Source organism: Drosophila virilis, chromosome 5 (genome assembly GCF_030788295.1).
Source record: "Drosophila virilis strain 15010-1051.87 chromosome 5, Dvir_AGI_RSII-ME, whole genome shotgun sequence".
NCBI classification, from domain to species: domain Eukaryota; kingdom Metazoa; phylum Arthropoda; class Insecta; order Diptera; family Drosophilidae; genus Drosophila; species Drosophila virilis.
This window is the reverse complement of record NC_091547.1, coordinates 19,687,833-19,713,788: the sequence shown is the minus strand read 5'-3', so window position 1 is coordinate 19,713,788 and position 25,956 is coordinate 19,687,833. Positions and strand designations below refer to the sequence as shown.

Genomic DNA, 25,956 nt, shown 5'->3' with positions numbered 1-25,956 from the left:
TAATTATGTTAATATTAGGCTTTAGCTATTTAGCAGCAATTTTCAACTATTTTATCTTAGTAAATTTAAGTACAAAATAAAATTATAATATAATCAAATAAAATACATAAGCATATTGCTTCAAATCAAACAAAAAAAAAAACAAGTTTCTAATATTATTTTCCTTTTGGTTATGTTGGGTTTGGACAGGCAGAAAGAAATTTCTTACAAAATTAATACTAAGTAAGGTTATTTTGTGTAGCATAAATGTGTAATTATTTTAAAGTCCCATTTTTTTTGTAAGAAATACTTTTAAATTGCTTTCTATAACGTTTGAACGAATACCAAATAATTTGTTAGTTATTCGAAAGTCTTGGCGAACAAACATGTTTGTTTAATAAATAATTGATATTTCTTTTTTAATTTAGCAAATTCTTGAGTTATGCTTGACGAGCAAAAATGTTAAATATAGCATCTATTTGATATAGTGCAGTTAGATTTAAAAATTGTTGGCAAATGTGAAAAACAAGCATGTTTAAGGATAAAATCTTTGACTCTTTTGTTAGGCACTTTGCCTAGCTGCTTCAAGCATAAAGCGATTAGTTCGGAAAGAAGTTAAGGCTGTCGAAGAAATAGATAAGTAATTTAAATAATATTAATATTAAAAACTGAACTGAACTTAACAAAAGAATTCTTAGTGTTTAACTAAAGTAACAAATAATAAAAGTCATACAGAGAATTGTGGATATTATTATTTATGAATCTGCTGCAATTCGAATGCACTCGAATTCATTTCATTACATTAAATTTCTGATTAATTATCACAGCACTTTTTGATTTTAATTTTCTTTTTGTTATTATTGTGCAAAATTAGATATATGCCAAACAGAATTAAATATGTTTCAAACTCAAGTATTTACAGCTCCTAACTTATGCATAAGAACTAAGCTACTTATTGTTTTTTATTTTGTTATAATTATTATTATTAATATTATATTATTTGTTCAGCTGCAGCTAAGCAATTTATTTAAATTGTCGAATAAAATGATTATTTTAAAAAGTTCTTATTTGGCTTGCTTTGAAATATCTTTTGAGCTGGCTTTAATAGAGCTGTTTATCTTATTCGTCTTGAAATTTTTTTTTGTATTTATTTTCATCATTTTGTTGGCAGATATTTGTTAGATTTGGGCAATGTTTTCACATTTTCATGTAGCACTTTTTGATTAGTTGGTGAAACCCATTAAAATGTGATTTCGATACACTATATATAAGAGCGTAATATATAAATGTATATATGTGTATATATATATATCGATCGGTATACAAACTAATCAACACTAATGAATTAAGAATTGACTTGTAATTTCATAGCCTACATTTCAGCGCAAAGATTTTGTTCAGTTATAATTAAAATTCAGCGTAACTTGGCTATACATATATTTATATAGTATACTTAATTAGAATCGAAAATCTATATGCACTGGCTAAAAAATGGAAGTTGTATTTAACGTTTTGTTCACACTAGATATGGTCCTATTTGTGTTGCGTCTATATATATAGAAAAGTTAACATATATACGATATGAGTTACCTTGAGTATATTGTCTACTTGCTAATGATATTGCTTGTACGTGTGTGTGTGTGTATGTTTGGGTGTGCGTGTGTGCGTGTGCCTATTAGAATTTTAAAGTTGCTTGTCTTGGGTTTATATATATTTAGTTTATATATATTTAGTTAATATTTAGTTAAAAATTGAATCACTTAACATTTGCCTTTTAGTTTTCACTTTTCTACTCATCTCTATTTACAGCATAGAAAAATAGTAGTATTTGCTCTAGAAAGTCTGTATTGGTCGATAGAGTCCTGTATAGCCACACAGACGGGCACGCAGTGCCGGTATCAAAAAGGCGGCCAGTGAGATATCCTTCAAAAGCTCTGCACACTCACAGACCAACAGATACATTTTGTCCCCCTTCTGTGAGGTACTCTTATGCAGGGCTATGCGACGGAGGCCCGCAGCGCGTGGTAAGTATCTGTGAATAAAGATATAGATATAGACATAGATAGAGGTAGAAATAGAGATAGAGATAGAGATAGAGATAGAGATAGAGATAGAGATAGAGATAGAGATAGAGATAGAGATAGAGATAGAGATAGAGATAGAGATAGAGATAGAGATAGAGATAGAGATAGAGATAGAGATAGAGATAGAGATAGAGATAGAGATAGAGATAGAGATAGAATAAACTCTGCTTGCCTATAAAGCATCCGCGCGCCCGTCCAATATAGCCAATTCTTTTCGAAGCGCTCGCCGTCGTCACCCTCGAAAACCTGAAATTAAATTTCGCATTTTACATTTTGCATTTAAAAATGAGATGGTTGCAGGCTAATCTTGGCCAGAGCTTGCACTTGCCTTGAACACGCTGATTATGTAGCCGGTGGCCGCTGTTTGGGACTTCTTGAAGCTGCCGGCTTCGTTGGAGGGCAGCACCAGCGGGGGTCGGCAAATGGCAGCCACCTCGCTGTACAGGTCCAGCGTGTGGGCGGCAGTGTATCTGAAGGGGCGGGGTAGGGGATGTTAGCAACTTAGCTGATGGAATATAAAATACCCTGTAACATTCATTTAGCTTAAAGACTTAAAGCTTCCCTAAATAAAGTGAAGCTTTAAGAGAGATAATAAGCTTGTGTTTCTACAACATGATCGACTAATATATACCCTATACTTCTCATATTTTTGTTTTTTAAGCAAACATATATGTTATCGGACTAATTTTCAGTTTAACAGTTTCGGCTAAGATTGTGGAATATAAGATACCCAGTAGTTTGGTGAATGTTTCGGTGTCTGTTAATTCATCGAAACTATGATTTCGTTTAATTCTTTGCTTTATATCTAAGACTAAGCCTAACATCTCGTTCAAAAATATGAATTACAGGGTATTAGAACAGCACAAATTTGCATTTAAAATGTGCCGATTGCCATTGATTATCTTACTTGAGTGCTTTTGGCTCGAATTTGGAGAGCGATGAGACGCGCAGGTTGGAATAGAAATTCGATGGATCCGTTTGCATCGTGTTGATCAGATAATACGAAATAAAAGGAAATTCAGCTAAAATAAAATGGATTTGTTATTGTTAGCGAAACGAAAGCTAGCTCTCGAAATATTTATTAAATTTAAATTCTTTTTTTTTTGTAGTGCAATTTCTCATACACTTACAGCTTTTCTCCATATTGGCTAGTATCATGCCGCCGACGGCTGTGTTCGCCTGCTGCACTTCCGTTAAGAGCTCCGAGGCAATGGCGCGTTGCTTGAGCAGCGGATGGGAGAGCGGCGATTCCATAACTGGATCTATGGCCTCAAGTGGACTCATGAGATGCACAAGTATGCACAACTTGGGATCGGAGACCTCCAAAACGCTGAGCGGGCTGCTGGCTTTACCATCGGCGCTCAGAGCAGGTAACTAAAGTAATGCGGATAAGCTTTAAGCTGCTGAGTTAAGAATTAAGTAGAGCTTTTTACCGGTATGCCGGCTGGCAGAAAGCGATCAACGCTGTGCACCGGAATAATGAAACAGTCGCGATCCAAGGTAGCCAAAGAGATGGGCTCCGCACGTGTCGTTCCCGCGTTGCCACCACCCCCACCAAAGTTGCCTGAAAATTGAAAAAATTATGGCAACGTTAGCTTATCGTTAGCTTATTGAAAAGTCAAGATAGTTAAATAGACACAACAATGTTACGATAGGTACCATTAGGAAAATCTTAAAAAATGTGTCTAGCTGTTTTGAGCTTTTGTCGATCGCATTTAAAAGCAACACAAAAAGCTTTTGCTGCAGATCCTTTAGCTTAAATTGCCAGAGAGCTTAAAGCTTTAAGCAGAAGACTTGCCAGTACAAGTTGCCACAACTAAAAAGCGTTGACGAGCTTTTGTTAGGTTATTAAAGCTTCTGCTGTGGTTCCGTTAGCAAGCTGGCTAGAAATACTGAAAACTTAACATTTTCAAAACTTTTGCTGAATGTCAAATATCAAATTAAAGGCAATAGAGCGCAAAAGCTTTCAAGCGTGTACAAAACATGTCTAGCTTTCAGTATTCAATCAACACAACAAAGAACTTGCACCAACAACAACAAGATGAGAAAGAACACGAGGAAGTGTACAAATTAAAGTACACTCAAAATAGGTTTCGTTTTGGTTTGTTTTTTTTTTTTTTTTTTTTTTTTTTTGGTTAAGGAAAACGTGTGTATATTATTGTGTTTGTGTGTGTGTGCGTTTAGGGAGCCAATGCAACATACGTAGGCACAACAGATGCTGGTTGTGAGCTTTTATTGTGATTAGTTTGATATTTTCTTGCAGTGTATATATATGCATTCGTTTTTGATGTAGTAATGGCAGCAACCACAACAACAAGTTTGACAAGTCGTTGGCTCAAACCTTGCCGCGTCGCCGCTGCGGCAGCTGTTAGCAGCGTGCTCGTCGCACTCAGAGTCTGTGGCAGTTGCTGCTGTTGATACGAGTAGCCGGCATATTGTTGCTGCTGCTGTTGTAGCTGCTGTTGTTGCTGCTGCTGCTGCTGCTGTTGTTGCGGCTGCAACTGTTGCTGCAGCCTGATGAGACTGTTATTTGTGCTGTTGCCGCCGCCAGGGCTGCTGCCGTTCCAACGCATCAACGAGACGGACCGATCGACCAGCGGCTGCGGCAGGTCCACTTCATAGGGATTGGATGGCTGTGTAAAGGACGTGGACGTGGTCGGGGTACTGGGTATGCCCGATAGTGCGCTACATCGTTCTGCAATGGATGCTGTTGATATTTTATATGGACACACAACACAAAAAAAAAAAAAAAACAAAAAAATATCATAATAGAGAGAGAGCATTTAGAAAATTGAATTCTTGTCAGGATTCGGGGAAAAGGCTTGTTGGGATAGTGTTCGATGAGAGTTTTATTTTCAGTTTTCTTTGTTTTCTGTTGTTGCAGTTAGGCACATATTACGGATATTTTTATTTACACAAAACTAGACATATTCAACTCTTGTTTTTTTTTGGTATTAGTAGGCGACGCATTGCTGCAATTAATTGTTAGCTGGATATATAAATATTATATACATACGCTATATAAGTGCACAAGTTCCATTCGCTTGACCTTTTCAATATAAAGTAAATAATCTGTGCTCTTTAAACATTCAAGGACATTACCATTGCCAAAAAAAAGAAGAAGAATCGCAGCTTACATATACTTCTCTTGCCCTAAAAGCCAAGCCAACTGGAAATTCGTAGATAAGCGGAACACGTGAGCATTTCGATAACGCTTGAGCTTAAATCTTGCCAACTAAAATATTTATATAGAGCATAAAGTCAGAGCAATACGCATCGTTGTTATTTATTGCAATGTTTCCTGCATGCGCGCCTAAGAAAGCCAGCTAATTTTTATTGGCAAATGTAAAGAAAATGTCATTAGACTGTGATGTATAGGAAAATGAAGTGTGTGACAGATACAATAGGACAGATACAAGACAATATCAGCTTGGAAATAACCATAAAGTAGTTTAGCGTATTTTCTCATGGGCTGTAAATCTATCTATGATATATCTTAAATATATTTTAAATTTCCATGACATTTTTTTATTAAAAAATTAATAGGCTCAATCGCCGTTTATGATAAATTTAATTTGTTTGACTCAAAAAATGTTGTATTTTAAGAACGAATTTTCTCATAAAAAGGAATATTAATTTTAACAGAGAAAAATGCCTATATATTCCAATGGACACATAAAAATAAATTTTTAATTGATTTCGCTCTCTGAATTCGAATAATGAACAGGAACACGCAGCTGTTTGTCTAAATACTGTTATGGCGCATGCTGCGTATGCGTGATATGTGCATATATTACGTATACGCCGCATATGCTGCTGGGTAATTGAATATGTTCAACGATTATCTGCCATCAGCGCTTAACCGCGCCTGCATAACAATCGGCAGCTGGCGAGTCCTTTTCGCTGTCTCCATTTGGAAAATTGATGTAAACATTTGAATGTGCATGGGAATGGGAATGAAATGTAAAAATGAATTGGGAGCGAGTTAATGGGTTAATGGAGCGCAAATAACTGAGCCGAGGGCTAAAGCAGAACACAAAAGCGCAACAGAGATGGAAAGAGAGAGCAAGAAAGAGATAGACATATATGAAGAGAGAGTAAGAAAGATAGAGAGACAGAGACAGACAACTATAGAGCGAGAGAGAGAGGGAGAGAAAGAGAGTGTGCAATGGTATTCATGTAGCTATTGAATTGCTTGGCGACAATTTACCTTCGCCCACATCATAGCCGGGTCGATTGGGCGAGAAAAACAGATGGGTGCGATAATGTATTTCCTCCGGCTGCTGCACCAGGCCCATATCCCGCGAACGTTTCGTGCGATTTGCCTTCGACTGAAGCTTGCCGCCGCCGCCGCCGGATTTGCTGGCGCCCTCGCGAAAATTCTTGCGAAACATTAAATTCATGTTGTTGTTTTTGTTGTTGTTGTTGTTGCAGTTGATACAATGATGTCTATGAGTGTCCTGTGTGGCTGATTGGTGCTATTGAATGGGCTGCTGATGGTGGGTCGATGCAGGTGCAGGTGCTGCTGTCGCTGCCGTTGTCCGCACACTTGATCAATTTCGTGTATATTCGTTATGTTGCCCTTTGAGCCTGGCCGTGTATACGAATTGCAGGGTATACGTATGTGTGTGTGTGTGTGTGTTTACCATCCAGCTTATTTGTATTTACTTTAGTCTCTGTGAATGTGTGCGTTTGCTTGGGTTTTCAGTTTGTTTTGTTTGCTTTTTTATTTACTTTGTTATTGAGTTAAATTCATTTGCCCGCTTTGAGGTCAGGCAATTTAATTTATTTGCTTTTGACCTGCCAAACATAATAAAGTGCTTCAATTTAAAGCTTAATGAAAACTTGTAGTCACACGTTAAGGTAAAAAGAAGAGAAGAAAAACAGAGAAGTTCCCTTGCAACAGGTAGAAACAACTTTTCACCGGTTCGAAGCAAATTTGTGTCAAATGCTTTTTGCGCACTGCGCTTCAGCGAATTTTCTGAACATTTATTTTTTTTTTTGTCATTTTCTTGGGTCTATATTTAGCTGCGTGCGTATTTGCTCAGCATTTTGTTGGCATTTGGTTTTTATAAATTAATTGCTAGCAAAGATTTAATTAGTCAGCCAAAACGTAGCCATGGCAAATGTAAACGCACCTTTCAATTTCATTTAGTTCTAACAGAATTTGGTATATGTACAGCCGGTTTTTTGAGAAACTTCTAATTGGAGTAAGATATTTTAGTCTGCCTTGAGATTAAGAAATGTATCTTTAACATTTCTTTAAAAGTTCTTTATACTTAGATAAAACATGTAATAGCAAAGCAAAGCAGCAAAGTTCAACGAAGGAGCTGCTCATAAAACGATGCTGACGTTCTTCTGGACCTTGCGATTGTCAGGATCCAGGCCGATTCCATCACAGAGAAGCTCCACCCCTGCGTCCAACCTACGAGGCGAACTATCTAAACACCCTTTAGTTCATGTCGTTAATCTCCTTCATTTTAGGTAGGCAGATAAAGGGCTTACTATATCCAAAAATAAGTCAAGGATATTTCTGTATTCAAGTTGTTTAATAGAAACATATAAAAATGATGGAAAATTGCCAACAGAGTATCTGTTAGTCTATCAATATGTATTACGTTTTATAATTGACTTCCCTAATGCTCAGCTTGTCGCAAATTTGGCAGTAATTTTCCGTTTTGCTCTTGGAACAAAAAGCCAATCAAAAAGTCAAAAGCGCTTAACTCGCAACATAAACACACACACACACACACACACACACATGACTGTGTATGGGTGTGTGTGCGTGTACTGTAGTTTGTTGTTGTTTTTTTTTTTTTTTGTGGCAGCAGCTGCGGAAATTACCCATTTCCGCTGCTAAGCAGTTGAAAATTACTCAACACGCTCACGAAGGAAACTTGAGCACGAGCCTTAAGTTTCTGGTGTGTAAGTAGCTGAAATATACCCTGTTACTGAATGCAAAGTGGGTATATTGCGCAGATGTAAAATATGTGTTAAATATTAAAGAGAACTGAGATATGTTTAAGATCTGAAATCAAGACCACATTTCTTTTAGATTAGCTTCATTCAGTGAGTTAACGACCGTTTGTAGGGTATCTAAAAGTCGACTAAATGCAGTGAGTAGACGTAGCTTATATTTTTCTTTGGGCACGCGAACAGCCAAAACGGAAAGTCAAGCTGTAAAGGGCCAGCAATTAGCTGCTGCCAAAAAGGGGTTTAGCCGGCAACAGAGACGGAGATAGGCAGCCAGACAGAGGAAGAGAAAGAGCGAGATTTGTATATCTGTGTGAGTTTAATTAGTTCAAGACACGACGCAATTAGTTCTACTGCCGCTTATTGATTGCCATTGAGCGATAAATTTCAACAACAGCATTGGCATCGGCATCGGCTTCGGAATCACAGCAGCCAAAATCGCTGGGCCGAGCAAATTGAAAAGTTCTTGAAAAGTCATTTATAACAATCGCTTTGGCTGTTGGGCATTAAAACGCAACCATCAAAATGGATTAATGGTAAGTATATAAGAAAACAAACTCGTGAAAGTCAACGTAAAAGTTATTAGAAAACGGAAATTAAGAGGATGTTATCATAAAAAGTTTAATATTGAATGGAATTTCATGAAAATTTGCCAATATTAAGAAAACAGTTTCCGGTTGATAATTTGTGTATGCAGACAGGTATGCGTAAATCAGCAGGAAATAATGCTTCTGGGCAAATTTATTTCACATTTTCATTAAGATTTTTACAAACTCTACAAACAAATCAAACCTTCAAAAATCTCAAGTATGGTCCATTTTCCCAATTAAGTCTAATCCAACATAATCTGACTTGTTCTAACTTCAGCTAATATATATTTTAACACTATTTAGTTTAATTTCAGACTTTAAACAGAATGTTTTGCCACACAAAAGCTCCCTTTTCGACCATATAATATGGTAGTATGAAAGTAGCGTTGTAAGCCGTAATTAAATGCCGGAGTTTTCCAAGAAATCTTGATAAACAAAGATGTTTTCCAGACAAGAACTTATATACTAAGTATATTATATAGTAGGTCGATCCATCTAGTACCAACATATGTACCGCCTGCAAAATAAAGACCGGCCTATGCAAAGTTTCAAGACAACAGCTGAGAGACTAGTTCGTATAGAAGCAGACAGAAAAGGATGTTTAAGCTGATCTCGAATATGGTCAGTAATGTCTCTTTCTATGCGTAACACATTTCTAGCACAAAATTATAATATCCACTACAAGGGTATAAAAATGTTAGCCATTAAAATCGAACATAATCAAACACATATCATATTTTAATACCCTATACACAATCCAACAAGATCGTTTATAATTAACAGCACAACCAAGCTTAAGTATGCTTTTCAAATAAACTAAGCTTCCGCTCTATTACTGCACATTTTCATTTCAAACTGACAGATTTTAGCCTGATGTGGAATGGAAGAAAGTAATATATGACGGCTTACCCTTAGCTTCGACCATAACTATTTGGGAATTATAGTGAAGTGCTCGTTATGGTTGCGTTCGGTTCAAACTTAATCTTATTAAATACTGCTAGCTTTTACGACACACGCAGCTAACAAAAGCTGGAGCCCATCAAAACAAGTCAGTTTAATAGAGCACATCACTATAAGATGACCGAGTATTAATAGCTTAGAGTATTTATAAGATAGCTTGTGCTGGGAATGGCTCATAAATTGCGTATGAGTGATATTATGAGATTGCACATGCAAAATCAACAGCTAAATGCTGCCTGTCAGCAGACACTTAAACTGTCCATACACACGCACCCACACACACACACACACACACACACATATACAACACACAACCCCGCAGAACCCCAACGATCTAATAAGCAGTGGGTCATAAAGTTTTTACAGCATTCCATTGTCAAGTGCCTGGTGCGATGAAAATTGCGCTTGGCCAACGATGTTGGCTATAATTAAATCTATTTACGACACAAGTTACAACAATAGTGCTCATCGTTAACTCACACACACACACACACGCACAGTCAAGCAATCAAAACAAACAACAATGAAACAATCAAGCGACCAAATAGAAAACTCTCAAGAATGAGTGATAATAACCATAAAAATTAAATTTCGCTCGTTCCTCAATTTCATTTCGTGCCAGCGCCAAAAATAAACAGCGAAATCACATATAACCGATACATAAGTAGTATTTATATATATATATATTTATATATATATATATATATATTTCTATATGTGTGCGGATCTCATTTGCTAGCTGCTTAAGTAGGCTAAGATGGCATAGTGGGCCGAAAGCTACCCTGTACGAAAACAAATATAAATTTATTGCAGCTACTGAATAGCTTTAACAATTAATAAGTGATTTAATGAGGTTGCGATTGGGGACAAGCAGAGGGAAGGTCTTTATATTTAAGGACTTTACTGGTTGCACAAGTGTAATCTTTGAGTTAAACTGTGCGACAAACCTAATTAGGAGTTTATATATTTAAATATGCCTTATACGGCAGCACACCGCTGCCTGCTTTGCTCCCCTTTTTACAGGGTATCCAAAAAGAAAGCACAACCAGCGCGCAAAAAGTAACTTTGAATATTCGTGAGGGTTGCATTTAAGTTGTACTCGTACATGACCTAGGCAGAGGCAGACGGCCCTTGACCTTGTGGGCGTGTACTACCAAACCAATGTGTGTGTGCTTGAGTGGCGTGTGTGTGTGTGTGTGTGCGGGTGGATGATTGTGGCTGCGGCTATGCCCATGTGTTAGTCTTGCTGAATGATTCGGCAGGTTAGCATTTAATGCGTTGACACAATTTGGCGTGTTTTTTGCCGCAATTTACACAAAGCATTCTGTGTAAATGTTTGGCATATGATTTGTAAATATTGCTTAACCATATAGATATATATATATATAGCTGATACTTGTACATACATATAGATACATATGCTTAGCTCTTGGATAAAGCCAATTAATAGCTGAAAAAAGGAAATTTTTTTACATTTTATTGCGGGTTGGGCTTTTTAGTTATTTGAAATCTTTGTGATGCTTTTAGAAATTCTATCAATTTAATTAATTTAACATTTTTATATTTTACTCAAACTTGGGCATATTTTAATTTAATTATGTTTTCTATACAATTATAAGTTTTTTGTAAATTCATTTTATTATTTAATATATTTATTGCATAAATATTGTGCATAAAATAAATGTTAATGGGAATCGAATTTATTTAAAATCGTTTTCACAATTCAAATTTTAGTTGAACATGCATTTATATAGCTGATTGATATTTATTTTTTTTTTTTGCTTTTAAGAAAGTATTAAATATTAATATTAATCACTTTGTGCAATTTATTCCATTTGAAATCAATATTTCACATATATATAAATATTAGGAAAGGCGAATTTTAATTAACGCATTCCTTTTAGTTTTTCTTTTGAACTATTTTATATGTTGTTTATTTTATTTGGTTTTTAATTGTATTTCTTGATCTTTTGCAATGTTGTTATTTGTTGTACTTCTTATTTTTCTCATGCACATAGAATTTATATTAAAAGAAAAGTTTTGTTTAAATATTTCACTTCTGCACTTAGTATTCAAATGATTTTGCAACTTTGCACGTGCCTCACGTCGTATACTTAATTTGGCAATACTTTATATGATGAACCATTTCTTTAAAACCATTTTTATATAAAGCCCGCACAAGGCTTCTTATCTTTGCTTTAGCTAATCCCGCCGCAGGAAAAAAGAGCCGCAGCTTTTGCGCGACCTTAATGCGAAATTCAGTGTCAGCCGTGTCGGCTACGTAATATTCGTGGGTTTGCACAGTAATTAGACAACAGTTGAGCGCTTGCTTGGCACACAAAAAGAAATCAATAGAATGTTGTAGCCAAGTAAAAGCAAACTTCTATATTCAATTCATTTAAATTGTAGAAAATATTTAGATGAGAAAAACACCTTTTATAAATAAAACACACACGCGTCACGCTTTTCACAAACACTTTTCACACGCCACATTTTGTCACACAGACATAAGGCCATGCCCCTTTCTTTATATACAAATTTTGTATTTGTATATAAATTTAATTTTATTTTATTTTTTTACGTATTCATTTTTCTTTTGCTTACAACTCGAACGCAAGACGAATATTAATATGAATACGAATACGTTTCGACTGCGTTGTTTTGCGTTAAATATTCAACTGACAGTTCGGGCAAGCTTTTCGCAACGTTTTTGGGTTCGAAACGCTTTTCATTAGCTCAAATATATATGACGGCATCAAAAATATTCAAAACTTGCACTTAGTACAAATGAAAAATGATGGCAAAAGCTTTCCTCACTTGTTGCGCATACGCCGTGCGGCCCGAAAAACACACACACGCACACACATACACACACATGTACACGTACGCACAAGACACTTCGGCATTTATCGTCGCTGATATTTTGAGTAATTAATTATTTATTATACAATTTACGTTATGGATTTTTCATACGCCGCGTCAAACTAGCGCACGTCGCAGCAAATTAACGTCAAATGAAATGGAATCGTATAGGTTCAATAATATATATGCCAGGCATATACAGGGCGTGATACGTCCACCCACAGCAACGGCAAATGGAAGCGGAAAACGTAACTAACACAATGAATGTATTTGATAACGTGGGCACGACTTGGATTTACCTAAACCATTTTTAAAGATATCTCTTTAAAGTTCATAGAAAACTCTTCTCTCCACATTTGAAATGAAGAATCAAAGAAGCGCAAGTTAAAATAGCTCAAGAGCTCGAAATAGTATTTTAAAATCTGGCAAAAGGCCACTTTAGAGAAGCTTCGATGGGCTTAGAACTCAGTTTCTAAGACCTTTTGGAACGTGGCGGTCGAACTTTGTCTTGCAGCGTTTGTCCCAAATATATATAAATATAAGAAATAACTCTTATCAATTTCATAAGGAATTTATATATATAACTATTTGCAGTACTCTGTGAACTATCTGGACATGCTCACGATAAAGCCGAGCATACCCCTTAGTAATATCTCAAGTGCGGGTATTGCAACAAACAACATTTTGTTGTTTTTATTTTTCGTTTTTCTGTTTCTATTTTTTTTGTCTGCGTTTATCCTGCGTGCTTTTTCTAGCGTGTTATTGATTCTGTTCTGCCGCCTGGCCAACTGACAATTCCCGCAGCTCCTGACCTCGGCAAAGCACAAGTTTGGTAGCGCGGAAGTCATTTGCCGTTTTCCGCTGCTTTAATAAACTTTTTTTTTTACTACTTTTATTTATTTTTTCTGTTTTATGCTTTGCTTTGCGGTTTCTGGCTAATTTGCAGCCATTAAACCGCTGTACTTTGTTTTGGCCATTTTCGTAGCTAATTGTAATGACAATTATAAATGTCTTTTGTCCACTCGCAAAATACAACTGATGGGCCTGCCATTAAAGTGCAATGTTTTTTCTGCAGAGTTATAGATGCTTTAAAGGCCTACCGTATAGACGGGCAAGATACTACTTAGTCAGCTAATCCCCCACCTTTCCAAACAATGAATTGATGTCTGAAGTATTTATTAAAAATATATTAAGTATGTATATTTTTGATCATGCATTAAAAGCAGAGTCGAGCTAGCCATGTTTGTAGGTCTGTTCGTCCGTTTCTCCGTTTGTAATCCAGACAAGCTAGAGAAATGTTGTATGCAGGTCCTCTTATGAGTTTCTTTCCGATAATCAATAATGAAATTGTATAAACAAATCAAGTATCTTTCATTTTATAGCCACCCTTCCCCTAGAGCTGGCTGAGTTTGGTGTGGGTAGAAGAAGGTTCAGGGTATCCCCTATTCGGGCATAACAGCTAGACCACTTTTACTTTTTCATTTTTTCGTTTTGCTCGTTATTATTTTAATTAACCGATTATCTTCTGCAAAAAGTGTATATATTTATTAATACACATTTTGTTGTAAATGCTCTCTCTTTTCTACTTAAAGTTGGCCTTGTCTAACTTGTTTCTAATCCCATTATTTCGCTTTTGTCAGCTACTAAGCTCCCAACATGTGTGCCCTGAAATATTCAAATGCAGCTTTGGTTTTCTATTGCCTTGAGAGAGAACACGTGATTTACATGTGTCTAAGCTGCAGCTGAGCAGAAAGTGTTGCAGCTCGAAACGAAATCCTGCAACACTTGCATACCGAGCCTGCCCTGGAGGCCATGCATCAAAAGGGAGCTCAGGGGCTAAAATTAAAGCTGATCCAATGTTATGCTGCCTGGCACAAAACAACTGCATTTTGTTTATTATTGTTTGCTATTTGCCACAAAAGTTTCGCAGCCCAGTTGCAGAAGGCAACAGAATCAACTGGCAACACGCAACTGCAACATGCAACAACGAGCAAGTGAAGACAGTCGCAGGACAACTGCAACATTTATATGCAACTTTTAAGATACACTTTTATTAAAACCGACCAAACATGCCAGAGAAAAAACTTTACATACAAATTACTATGCGAGTGCTAAGAAAAATAATAATTAATAGAATAAAACCCAGTGAGAGTTCTCTGAACGGGAGTAACCGACTTAGAGATACCCATGAGAACATTTCGGTCCATCTAGTTCTAATAATTTTCAAGTTATGCCTTAAAATTTATAACATGACTAGCTCAACTTGCAATTCTGATCACGAAAGCAGGTATCGCAGATGCGTTCTAATGTCTGTTGCAAACAATAATCATATTAAGAAATTTCCAATGGGTTCAGGGTAGAAAATCTACTAAAATTCTCCAAATATTTAAATAACAAATGTGAAAATTGATCATATAGCAAACCAATCAAAGTATCTAGCTTTATTTATTAATACTCTCAAGGCACACACTTTAGTTGTATGCTTTTTAAGTGAATGCTAGAAGATGAGAACCCATTGCTTACACTAGATGGCAAACAAGATATAAATACTTAAGTCAGTTGCCCGGCAACCAGTTGTAAGCGTTATTCCAGTCATAAACAATTTGGAAAAGTACCGACTGCTACTGGCTTTTAGCTGGTTTAAGGCTAGGGCCAGCATGCACGTTATGATCTAAATGAAATAGTCTGGCTCATAAATTTTAAACGAATTAGTTTTCATGGCCTGACTAAAGTGTCGCATGGCCGTGCAACTTAGCCTGGCTTCCACTCTTAACCATTATGAGCTGCTTAACGGCTGCATAAATTTCATGCCACACGGGGGCGTGTGGGGATCGTTACTTTTGGTTAGTGTTTGGCATACGCTGTGCTTGCTTCTTATAATCAGATGGAATTGGGTTGAGTTTTCATTTTGTTATTGATTACAGCAAAGCCCCCCATGGCCTATGTCACTGCACTTGTCAGGAACTTGTCAACACTGTTTCGTTATCGAAAAGTGCTAATGATTGATTTACGATTGTCGCAGCTGTTCGAGAACTACATGTAAGACTCTATAGTTTCACATATGATTAGTTTCATAGCTGTTCACTGCCAACTGGCGATATGTTTGTGTGGAGGGGCGCACACCCATTTGTCAGCGCAGCTTAGCGACCCTGATATTCCATCAGTCAATTTTGAAAGAAGGCCTTTTAAGTATTTGACGCAATGATTTCAATTTCTTTAAAAGCAATATAAGCAAAACTTTATTTCACAGCTTGAACAACAACAAAAAACCTCCTGAAATTTGCAATTTTACGACCGACATCTATAGCTGATAATAATAGACTAGAAAATACCCTGTACCCAGCCTTAAACTTGTGTGCCTTTTATGCGAAATTTATGATTTGTGGAATTGAATCAAAAGCTAAGGCTTTATCTTTACCTTAATTTCTATATTAAGGTTGTTTTAGATCTGATTTGTGCATAAACATAACTCAGTTATACTTTCTCTATATTGTTTGTAGATATCTATTTTATATATTTGGTTTGCTGGCTTGAGGTCCTGGGCTTATAGACATTTATTTAGGCCTGTTCGAAACCATCACAACCAACACAACCTCCTTTACAGGGTATCCAAACAGAGCCGAACAGTGAAGTTTGTGATGCTGCAAGTAAATCAGTTGGCGTCCGCTTTTGCTAACGCGTTGGCAGCTGTTTTTGGCCAGTTTATTGCTTTGCCGCCACACCCACCAAAAAGGGAAATACCCTCCGGCCAAAACCATGCTCCAACGCCCACCGCTCCCTTCCGCGCCACTCGCAATTCTCCGCCCATGCACACAACATAAATTACAACGTCATTCATTTCCGTCATAAAATTGAAAAATGTTGTGCAAATTACGCGTAAATACCAAAATACCAACAAGAAAAGCGGCAAAAGAAAAGCGAGAACGCAATGAAAATTCGCGGCCGGAAAACGACATGCATATAGTAAATACATACGTATGAGCCTGATATTATTTTTTTATGGCAACTGTGAAAATGTTTATGGCAACGCCACAAATAACAGTCGCCATCTGCATTTGTTGCATTTCCCATTTGCGGCTCTATGTTGCATGCCACATTAAAATGCATGATAAACTTCATTCGCCCTTCAATTTATGCAGTTGTTGAAAGACGTTTATCATCTACCATAAACTTGTTTGGCCGGAAAACTAAGGATAATGTATGGCCATATAAAACTTCAAATCAGATTTTAAGTAATGCATTTTAAATATATAAAACAAAGATTTGGGGAATCACTTAAAAAGTTTTGAGATCGACGCGTTCATACCTAAGGACAGACAGACGTACATGGCTAGATGGACTGTGCTATTAATGCTGATCAGGAATATATATTCCTTTTGGGGTCGTAGATAACAAAAAAACATAGTCATTAAGCCCGTTTTAAATGGGTACAGGGTATAGAAAGTAAGAAACTTAAGTCAAATTTTAATTTAAGATGAATTTAAGGATATTTTTCTAATAGTTAAGCTAAAATCCAAAGTAGCGACGCTATTTATTATAAATATTTACTTTTGGGATCTGTTTTGTCAGAATGCAAAGAATTCTTTAATGGATTTAAGACTCAATATATAAACTTAAATTAACTAATAAACTGTAGTAAACAGTTAATTGAAATTAAGCGTCAGTCACTTTCTTCTAGCTTAAAGATATTTGCCCTGACAAAAGATGTCTTTTATAAAACTGCTGAATATCTGAAAAATCGGAAATATGCAAACATGAGTAACAGTCTCTGATTGCATATTTGCATAACTAGACGCACAGCTATCGCTTAACATATGCAATTACCACACGCACACACACACACACGCACACACACACACACGCACACACACACACACTGCACAAACAGTAATAAAAAGCAGGGGGCAAGCGAATGTGCTGATATCTAAATAATTTGTAGCCTGCTGACCGAAAGCTTTCATAAATGTCAGAGCTATAGAAAAGGCATATCCTGCCTGCCTGCCCTACCCATCCTCTCTGTATAAAGACCAAAGGCCAGCCGCAGCAAATGGACAAACAATGACTGTCCCCCACCCAGCTTCCTCAATGCTGCCAAAAGGCATATGCAGAAATTTATGCTTGATTGGGGTGTGTGTGTGTGTGGACTAGGGATTAGGAGATGTTTGGTCGGGTGTGCAATGAAATATTGCCGCATTTTTTTTAAATATTTTTCAAAGTTATGACATTCCAATTTTCAGCCCCAGAGTGCCAAATTTTTCATAAAAGATGTTGCAAAATTTGTTTAAAGCGAACTAAAATTGCATACAAACAATTTTCTTGCGTTTTGACTCTTCCCAGCCCGCGACTAGGTCTTCACTTCCAATACAAAAGGCTGCTACTGTGAAAAATCTCTCTGCTTTTACGCATTCGACTGTGCATTGATCATCAATCAGTCAATCAGGCGGACAAGCAGTTATGTACGGGTGGTGAAGGAGCTCTCAACTCACCCATATAATCGCATTGCAGCGGCTCCGATGGCTGCTCGTGCAGCTGCCGGAGCCAGTGCATCAACTGGGCCAATTTGCTGCGTGCCGTATTCGTGCGCTCACAGTTGAGAATACTTGGCTCAAACTCGAAGCTGACATCCAATTTGGTAAGTTGCAATGCCTTTTGCATTGCGCCACGATACATATTTGAACAAATTGTTTATAAACTTTTTAAAGTGATATTAACTGCCAGACATTTAAGGCCCAACTGCGTTGCGAGTGGCTCGCTGGCGTCTAAGATACCTTTTTTTTTTGGGTTTCGATAAGTTTCACCTCGTGTCTGTCGTAAATTTGGTTTCCAAAATCAGCGTATTGTTAGATAAGCCCCACAATGCCTCCCATGTCAATCAAAATTGGCATTTTGGGTATCTTTGCGACAGCTCTTCAATTACTCATCATGTCGACAGCAATGAGAAAACAGAAAAAACTACATATATATTATATACTTACATATAAAATGGGCCACAAGGAATCACAATATTTCACAAGAAAAATCCCCCGTTAATTTTAACTGTCATTATTCATTTGCCAGGGCGTCCATTGTAAACTTTAATGGCAATAAATCAGCCAAATAATTCATGGCCCGCGAAATATCGAAATATCCAACTATAGACTACAAATTTTTAGCTCTCATCGCGTTGAATGCAAGTGTCATATATTAATGTATATTTTCGGGCGCTGCCAGTGACAAGCTTTTGGCTCGTATGATACTGTTTGAATACCCTGTTTTTATGGGTGAAAGGGTTGTCACATAATTCTATGCAGATTGGATTTAGTCTAGTATTAACCTTTCATTTGACATCAAATACAAACAGATTTAAAAAGATCATGTAACCCTATCTCAAGACGTTCACATAAACTCAGATCGTACAATATTTCATTTAAGTGTTGTAAAATATATTATGTTGTAATGTGCCATAGATATATTTAACATACATTAGCGTAACTAAACATTTTACAATCATCTTATTCAAAATGTAAAATATATTTGATTTTACTTAACAGTTAAAAAGTGTTGTAAAATGAATAGTTTTCGTCTCAAGATAAAGGAATTTCCTGTAGGATTTTATTAACTTTAAATCTAATCTGAAAAGTTTATTACCAAGAGTACAGCAGTAACTGACAATTTTGTAATACTTTTATTTGGATTTTTTTTTACCAGTGAAATTAAACCCGGTTTTAAAATGGATTTATAAACATACAAGTTGTTTGAGAACATATATTACATTGCATTAATATGATATATAATATGATATATAAATATATAATTATATAAATCTTATAAAGATAGAAACTATAAATACAAAAGTAATTTGGGTTAGTTGTTATTTTTTGTGAATATCTCCGAGCCTGGTCTTTTAAGAACTAGTTCCCATATAATATATTTACTTTATTTATCCTTTATTTTACTGCTGCTAATTATTACGTTTGTTATTTATGTTCGAATGGTTTGCTGTTGACTGAAATTGTTTGTGGTCAACAGGAAATTGCTGGCAATTATGCCCGAAACCAATTTGCAAAAATGGAGGCCTGCAAATAATTTTGGTCGATGCGTTTGGCCTGACAAATTTCGCACTCGATTTACGTTTTCGTTTGTCAATTGTAGTGGAAACTAAATTGCGAAAAACTAATTTGCAATGGGAGTGCATTGGAGAAAACAGAAAATATACAGTAACTGGGTTTTGCAAGAATGAAAATGAACAGAAAATAGAAATTGATTTTTTGCAAGTGAATTTCGAATTGAATTATTTACAACGAAGCATCTGCACGTTGAAGGCCTGGCTGTGTTTCTTTTCTATACAACAAGATGGAGATAGTTTGTTCAATTGGAACATAACATCACGAAGTTTATTGGAAATTAATTTCTTCAGGCGCTTAGGTTGTGCAATATTTCGTCTGAGTGTTATCAATGTAGTGTTGTATAGTGTTGTATCAGTGTTACAATGTGTCATGAGTTTTCGTAATGAGTAATTTCCCCTTTCAATACTGTCCCTGTCTTTCCTCTAATTCCATAGATTTTGTCTATGCAACATAACCTAAGTCAACTTTTAACTATCTCTAGATTGCTTCATTTGAAATTTAACGTGTGGTAGGAGTTAAAAAGCCAACTGTTCTATATTTTGTAATGGCATAAAGGAGCTTATCAGCAAGCACATGACATGGGGAAACCCCGTTCAGCCGCCTGTCAGACCAGAATTTTCAATTATGTCGCACTTTTGCAGTCAGTTTCATTAAAATGTATAATACTTGTAGCTGAATTGAGGGAACTTGAACGTAGTGCGGAATTATTTCCAGTTGCAACATGAAAACTGCATTTTCTATATTGTGCAACACAATGCAAGCAACTATTGTGGCATGCATTTTGTGGTTGGTAATGGCAAATTTAATATTAATTATTTATTATTTAGTCGAGGCAAAATATAACAACTGCCAGTTGCCACGCCAATTGTGCCTCTGTCGCAAGTTCTACTTGCAACATACGTGACTCTGAAAGGGTTGCTGGGCGAATCGGAGGCATCTCCATGCCTCGTCTCGCCGCTTGCCGTCAACGTCTTTGGCATTTATTTTATTTGCGCATTTCTTCATTTTCCCAAGCCCCTTACCAAAACCAACCTTCTGTAGGGTAGTAAAAAAGAAAATAATGTAAAAACCTTGCAGCCGACCGGCTATAGCCGACTGCGCAATACTCTGTTCATAGTGTAGTTACCAATCAAATCTTATTGATTCTTGAAAACTCGGGTTTCATCTAGCTCTAGCTCTATAGAGACTAATATACTCTTTTCTTCACTTTGCGAACAGAGTGTTCTAATGCCGCAAACTGCGGATAAGCAGCGCTGCCCATCCAAGCAGCGTAGGCGGCTCCTCGTGTGGGCGTGGCACATGTAAGCCCATAAATTTTACGTGTATGAAAACACACACACATGTACAGCTCCCGTGGTTAAAAAATAATGTAGGTAAATACTCCAGAAAAAAAAATGGGGTTTACGAGCAGTTCTTGTATTTGTATTGTTACCAGATGGGCGTGGCAGCGGTACGCCCACTTCGTGCACCGTAAACAATGACATTAGTGGAACGCTTCGCGTATGCATTAAATATTTTTATTGTTTAGACTTTTGGGCATGCCAAAAGTAATTCTTTTCATAAGCATATTTTCAGCTCCTTTTAATGGCATTTTTCGCTTTTCGCATAAATAAATCAGAGCACTGCAAAAAGAAGGCTAAACGGGTTGGCGGAACGGCCCAACCCTCCATTTAAAAGGGGGCCAAAGCATTGTCTGGCATTATAAAATTGCAGAACCAGCCGCAACAAAGGCTTAGAATATTTACCAGCTTAATTGAGTAATTTAAATACGAAATTAGTTTACAGTTAATTATAGTAATTATAGCTGCATATACGGGCAATTGCAGAAATGTGTAAATGTGCCAGTTGGCAGCAATCGACTAAGAGATACGCCGAGGGGGGAGCAATGTCAAACAATTAAAATATTCATAATATATGTTTAATGCACGAGAATTTACAAAGCAAGTTTGGTTTAGTCACCTCGAATAATCTTTGAGTTATGCCTATCGATAGATAGATCGTTATATGTATTTTATTTAACAGAATAGTGTTAACGCTTCTGTAGTTTCTAGGGTTGCTGGCTCCTCTGAACTTATTCTCCTAAACAGGAATATATATATTTATAGGTTTGAAAAAGCTTATTTCACCTGTTGCAATTGCACAAAATCATTTAACAATAAGCACATACAGTTAAGAATTTTATGCAATGCTGCTTGCGTTTGTTTTCTCGAGAGAGCATTTGATTTTTTAATTCCGCTGTGTGTTGCATTCGTAAACGTTTCGCTCGCACGCAATTTAAGCTGCACAAGCAAATAATGAGTTTCCGTTATGAATATTTCAAGAAAGTCTGAATTTGATGGCAACAAAAGCGTGATTATTTAGCTTTCTTTCAGACTTAAAGCAAGGCATACAAAATTATTTGCCCACATAAGATTACAGCTACTACAGCAGGATTGATGGAAGCCAATAACAAAAGGATATTTAGTCTTTTGTGCGAACATTCAAATTAATATGTATATGCATGCAGTCTTTTTTATTAAGCTGCCTTTGAGCTGTCAGTTGAAAGACTTAAACTGATTTGGCTGGGCAGATGAAAGCCAGCAAAAGAAGAGAGCAGAAGCCACAGACAAGGAGGCGCATAGAGATTAGCTGAGACAGCAAATGGCAGCAGTTGCCTGACTGGTAAAAGATCGACTTTCAGAGCCTTGGCTGACAACTCCATTTTTGGCCCGGGGACAATCTCTGGCAGCGCATCAAATCAATTGCCTGCTCGAGTCCAAGGTCAAGTGCAAGTCCAACATTACCCTTTGGTGCAGCAAAGCGAAACAAAGTGTCCAAGCTGCCAGATAGTCAAACGAAAATAGAAGATGAGAAAAAACACCTGCAGCTTCCAATTGGCATGTCTGCACAGCCATAAATTGTGATAAATGAAGTGAGCTGCCATGTTGCCAGGCTACTTATCAATGTTGCCCGGCAAGCCCGCACTATAATTTAGACATTTGGCAGCCAGCCAGCACAGGTTAGCAGATAGCCGACCAGAAGAATAAAATAAACAAAAACTAAGGCAATTCAAATTGGTGACTGTTGCCATTTGGCTTAACTTTTGATACCAATTGGATAGGGCAAAAACCATCAAACTATATATAAGGTATGTGTATATTATGTTAAACAACAGTTCTGAGATCAGCTAACAGCACGTAACAATATGTTAAACAACTGCTTAGAGATCAATTAACAGCAGTTAACCGTATACTATGTTAAACAACTGTTTAAATTTCAGTTAACAGCATTTAACAGTATACCAGGTAATATGTTAAACAATTGTTTAAAAATTGCATGTAAAATTTGCATCGAATCAATTCATGTTAACATTTTGGTCTCAATCTTTCATTATTAATCACAAGTTTTTATCAACATTTTATTTCAACACCAAAACTCCTGCTCTTTAACATAATGTTAGTGAGAACTATAACATTTTTGAGTTCATTTGTCGTAACAGAAGAAACGCATTATAATTATTAAGTATTTACCTACTGCTGTTGGTAAATACTTCATAATTCAAATGCGTTTCTTCTGTTCAGTGTTGGGCAATTACTTAATGAGAAGCTGCCTTGGCTGATAAACTCGTCAAAAGTGTTGGTAAGAGTTACTAATTTATCGGTTTTATATACATATGTTAAATTTAAATAGTGGTAGGGAGTCAATGTAAGTGATATGTAAAGGTGAATTAAGTAAGCTTAAGTGTTTTTCTTGCACATAATTGTAAGTAAAACAAAAAAAATGAAGAATATAAAAAAACTAATGTCATTTTAAGAAATATAAAACTGTTTATCTTTTAAAAGTGAAAGCTGCTGACAGAATAAAAAATCAATTTGCAATGCTAAACATATTCTCATAAGCTTCCGCATAGACCAGAGTATAGCTATTTCTTGCAGCCCTAAAAGCAATCAGTGACAGGCTGGCAACAGGATGTGCACACTCACACACCCATACATGCACCTTGATTGCAGCCAGTGTTGTGTATTGTTTGTTTTTAGCTGTTGGCTTTTAGCTATGCGGCGTATACGCAATTTCATTTTGCTTTCTTTTTTCGCATGCATATGCAACAGCATCAAAGGCTGCATAAATTATACGCCGCGTGGCACGTTGCACGTTGCACGTTGCCAGCGGGAGCTCAGCTTAGCTCAGGGGGGGGGTAACGCCGCCCACTTTATTGACTTTTTTACAGTGTCGATGTATTGCACAAATATTAATTAGGCAGCTGTTTATATCGCCTGTGATTTGCCTCATCGATCAGTGGGTCAAAGTAGCAGCTCGAACGCTATTTGGCCCAGTCTTAAGCAGCTTTTGTGGGTCACTTCGAGCGGTGGCATGTTGCCTTTCGATACTTGCAACTGTGCACCGCTGACTATCAATTTTAAATTATGTTGCCAGTGCCGCCCCAGCGGATGTTTGCGCTTGTTTTATTATCTGCCAAATGTACAGGCGGGCAGTTAGCGGGCAGCGAGGCAAATGTCTGTTGACGGCACATAAAACATGGCTAATTACGAGTGATGAGCATTTTGGCGCTTTGGCCACACTTTGTTAACAGCAAATGAGAGGCGCCTGCAACTGTATCAAACAAATAGATGGGCCAACCTTGCAAATTAAATTTATGGACAGTTCTGACAAAACCTTGAAACATCCAAAACAGTTGGGGGAAATATTTATCAATATGCAACAAAGCCTTTCTGTTAAAATCGTCATCATTACGTTATTCTTACTAACTCGTATAAGAGATCATTTACAGATTACCCTTTATCCTATGTAAACTAAAAGGAATTGCAATTAAAGAAAAATTCCTAATAAATATCATACATTTTTCAATTTTGTAGAACGTTGCCATTTAATTTAACAACATTCCTAGGAACAAGAAAGTAAATATATATAACACAACATTTAAAAGAGCTGCTTTATGCAAACAAATTCAATCAATTTCAAATTTTCTTCAAAAATACCAAAACGCTTTCATTGATACTCTTAAAGGGAAATTTTATAAATTTCCCATGGCGAGCAATTATACGTTGCGATAAAAGATTACGCCGATCACAGCTGAGCCAAAGAGAACTGTTAATCTTTTAGTCCCGCTCTCTTGCTCTTACGCTCGCCCCGACTAGCGGGCCGTTATCTTTGCTGGCTCTCTTGGCAAACATTTAATTGATTTGCCATTTGAATTTCGCATTGACAATGAATTCGCCATCAAAGTCGTCACGTGTTGGCAGCGGCAGCTGCGAAATTCGAAGACAAAATACAGATAAAGATGAAAATGTTAGGGCGGAGGATGGTGTAAAACCCATCAAACGCCACACGAAACATGTCAAGGCAAATGTGAAAATAATACAGAACCAAAAAGGAAAAACAATATCTGTAGAAAATATCTGTCGTCTGATTGCCAGGCACAAATGCAGACGGCTGCGGCGGCCCTTTTTAGCTGATTTATGCCCCGAACATAGACAACAATTGCATGCCAAAACATGTTACGAGGTGCTCTGGTCGCCAGTGACCGACTGGCAGATGCCCTGTGCACATTGCCGAATGACAGAAACAAACATTTGTGCTTCGCTTAATATGTATGCACAACTGCCCTTTTCATTCATTTACAGGGTATTAGGAAAACGCCTCAACGCAATCCCCGCCTTCTATACCTACAAGGTACCCTCTTCTTGCACAATTTTTTATAAATGCAGGGTATATACAAAGAATAACCACAAGGCAGACGCCTTCTCATCCCGCTGCCAATTTGTAACACTAATTAGCTAGACTCACCTTTGCTGTTGGGCCCGTTTGCCGTCTGCAGCGCGGACATGGGTATGGCCAGGCAGTTGCGCGCCGTGACGGGCAGATCCAGATCCAGATCCTGAGGCGGCTCGGAGCGCGGACACGGCGTATAGGCTATTTTGCTGCCGCGTCCCGGCGTGGGGCTGACGCGTGCATGGCGCCCGCCGCCGCCGCCGGCTAAACGTTCGCTGGCCATGCCGCAGCGGGGCACTCACTTAAGCCTGCAGCAACATGCGGCACGCGGCGGCGTTTCAGGCTAATCGGGCAGCGGTAGCGGCAGGGTGCATGCGGCAGCCAAAACGGTAAACACAAGCCAATAAAAATATGCGATCTGGCGCTTTTATTGCTGCATTCGCAATGCACACACTTTGGGGAATCGCTTCAATTGGAGTAGCCGAATAAGAAGAAGAGGAAGAAGACGCCCGGCAAGGACACGCGACGTGCTCACGTTTGTTACTTCAGTTGCATGCGCTGCAGCGCACAACAACCATAGCAACACACCAGCAACAACGACAGCAGCAGCAGCAGCAGCGCAGCCACAAACAACAACACGTATAAAAAACTCAACACGAGATGCGCGCGCGCCTGCAACCAACTTGCACTGTC

At 37.3% G+C, this 25,956-nt stretch overlaps 1 protein-coding gene across 6 annotated transcripts; it reads right to left on the bottom strand.

The window, feature by feature from the left end:
* Positions 1-28: 28 nt before the first annotated feature.
* Positions 29-25,956, bottom strand: LOC6626226 (uncharacterized). 6 transcript variants are annotated; one of them, XM_032437234.2, is made up of 8 exons: positions 25,339-25,956; positions 4,405-4,770; positions 3,497-3,627; positions 3,194-3,437; positions 2,971-3,085; positions 2,392-2,533; positions 2,236-2,309; positions 29-2,011 (listed from the first exon to the last, which is right to left on the bottom strand). In XM_032437234.2, exons 1-8 carry the CDS (start codon positions 25,544-25,546, stop codon positions 1,813-1,815), a joined length of 1,479 nt encoding a protein of 492 aa, XP_032293125.1. In that variant the 5' UTR covers positions 25,547-25,956; the 3' UTR covers positions 29-1,812. The 6 variants fall into 6 exon arrangements, with proteins under 6 accessions (XP_032293125.1, XP_032293126.1, XP_032293127.1 ...); XM_032437235.2 differs by having other exon boundaries at positions 4,405-4,758; XM_032437236.2 differs by lacking the exon at positions 25,339-25,956 and adding an exon at positions 6,274-7,849.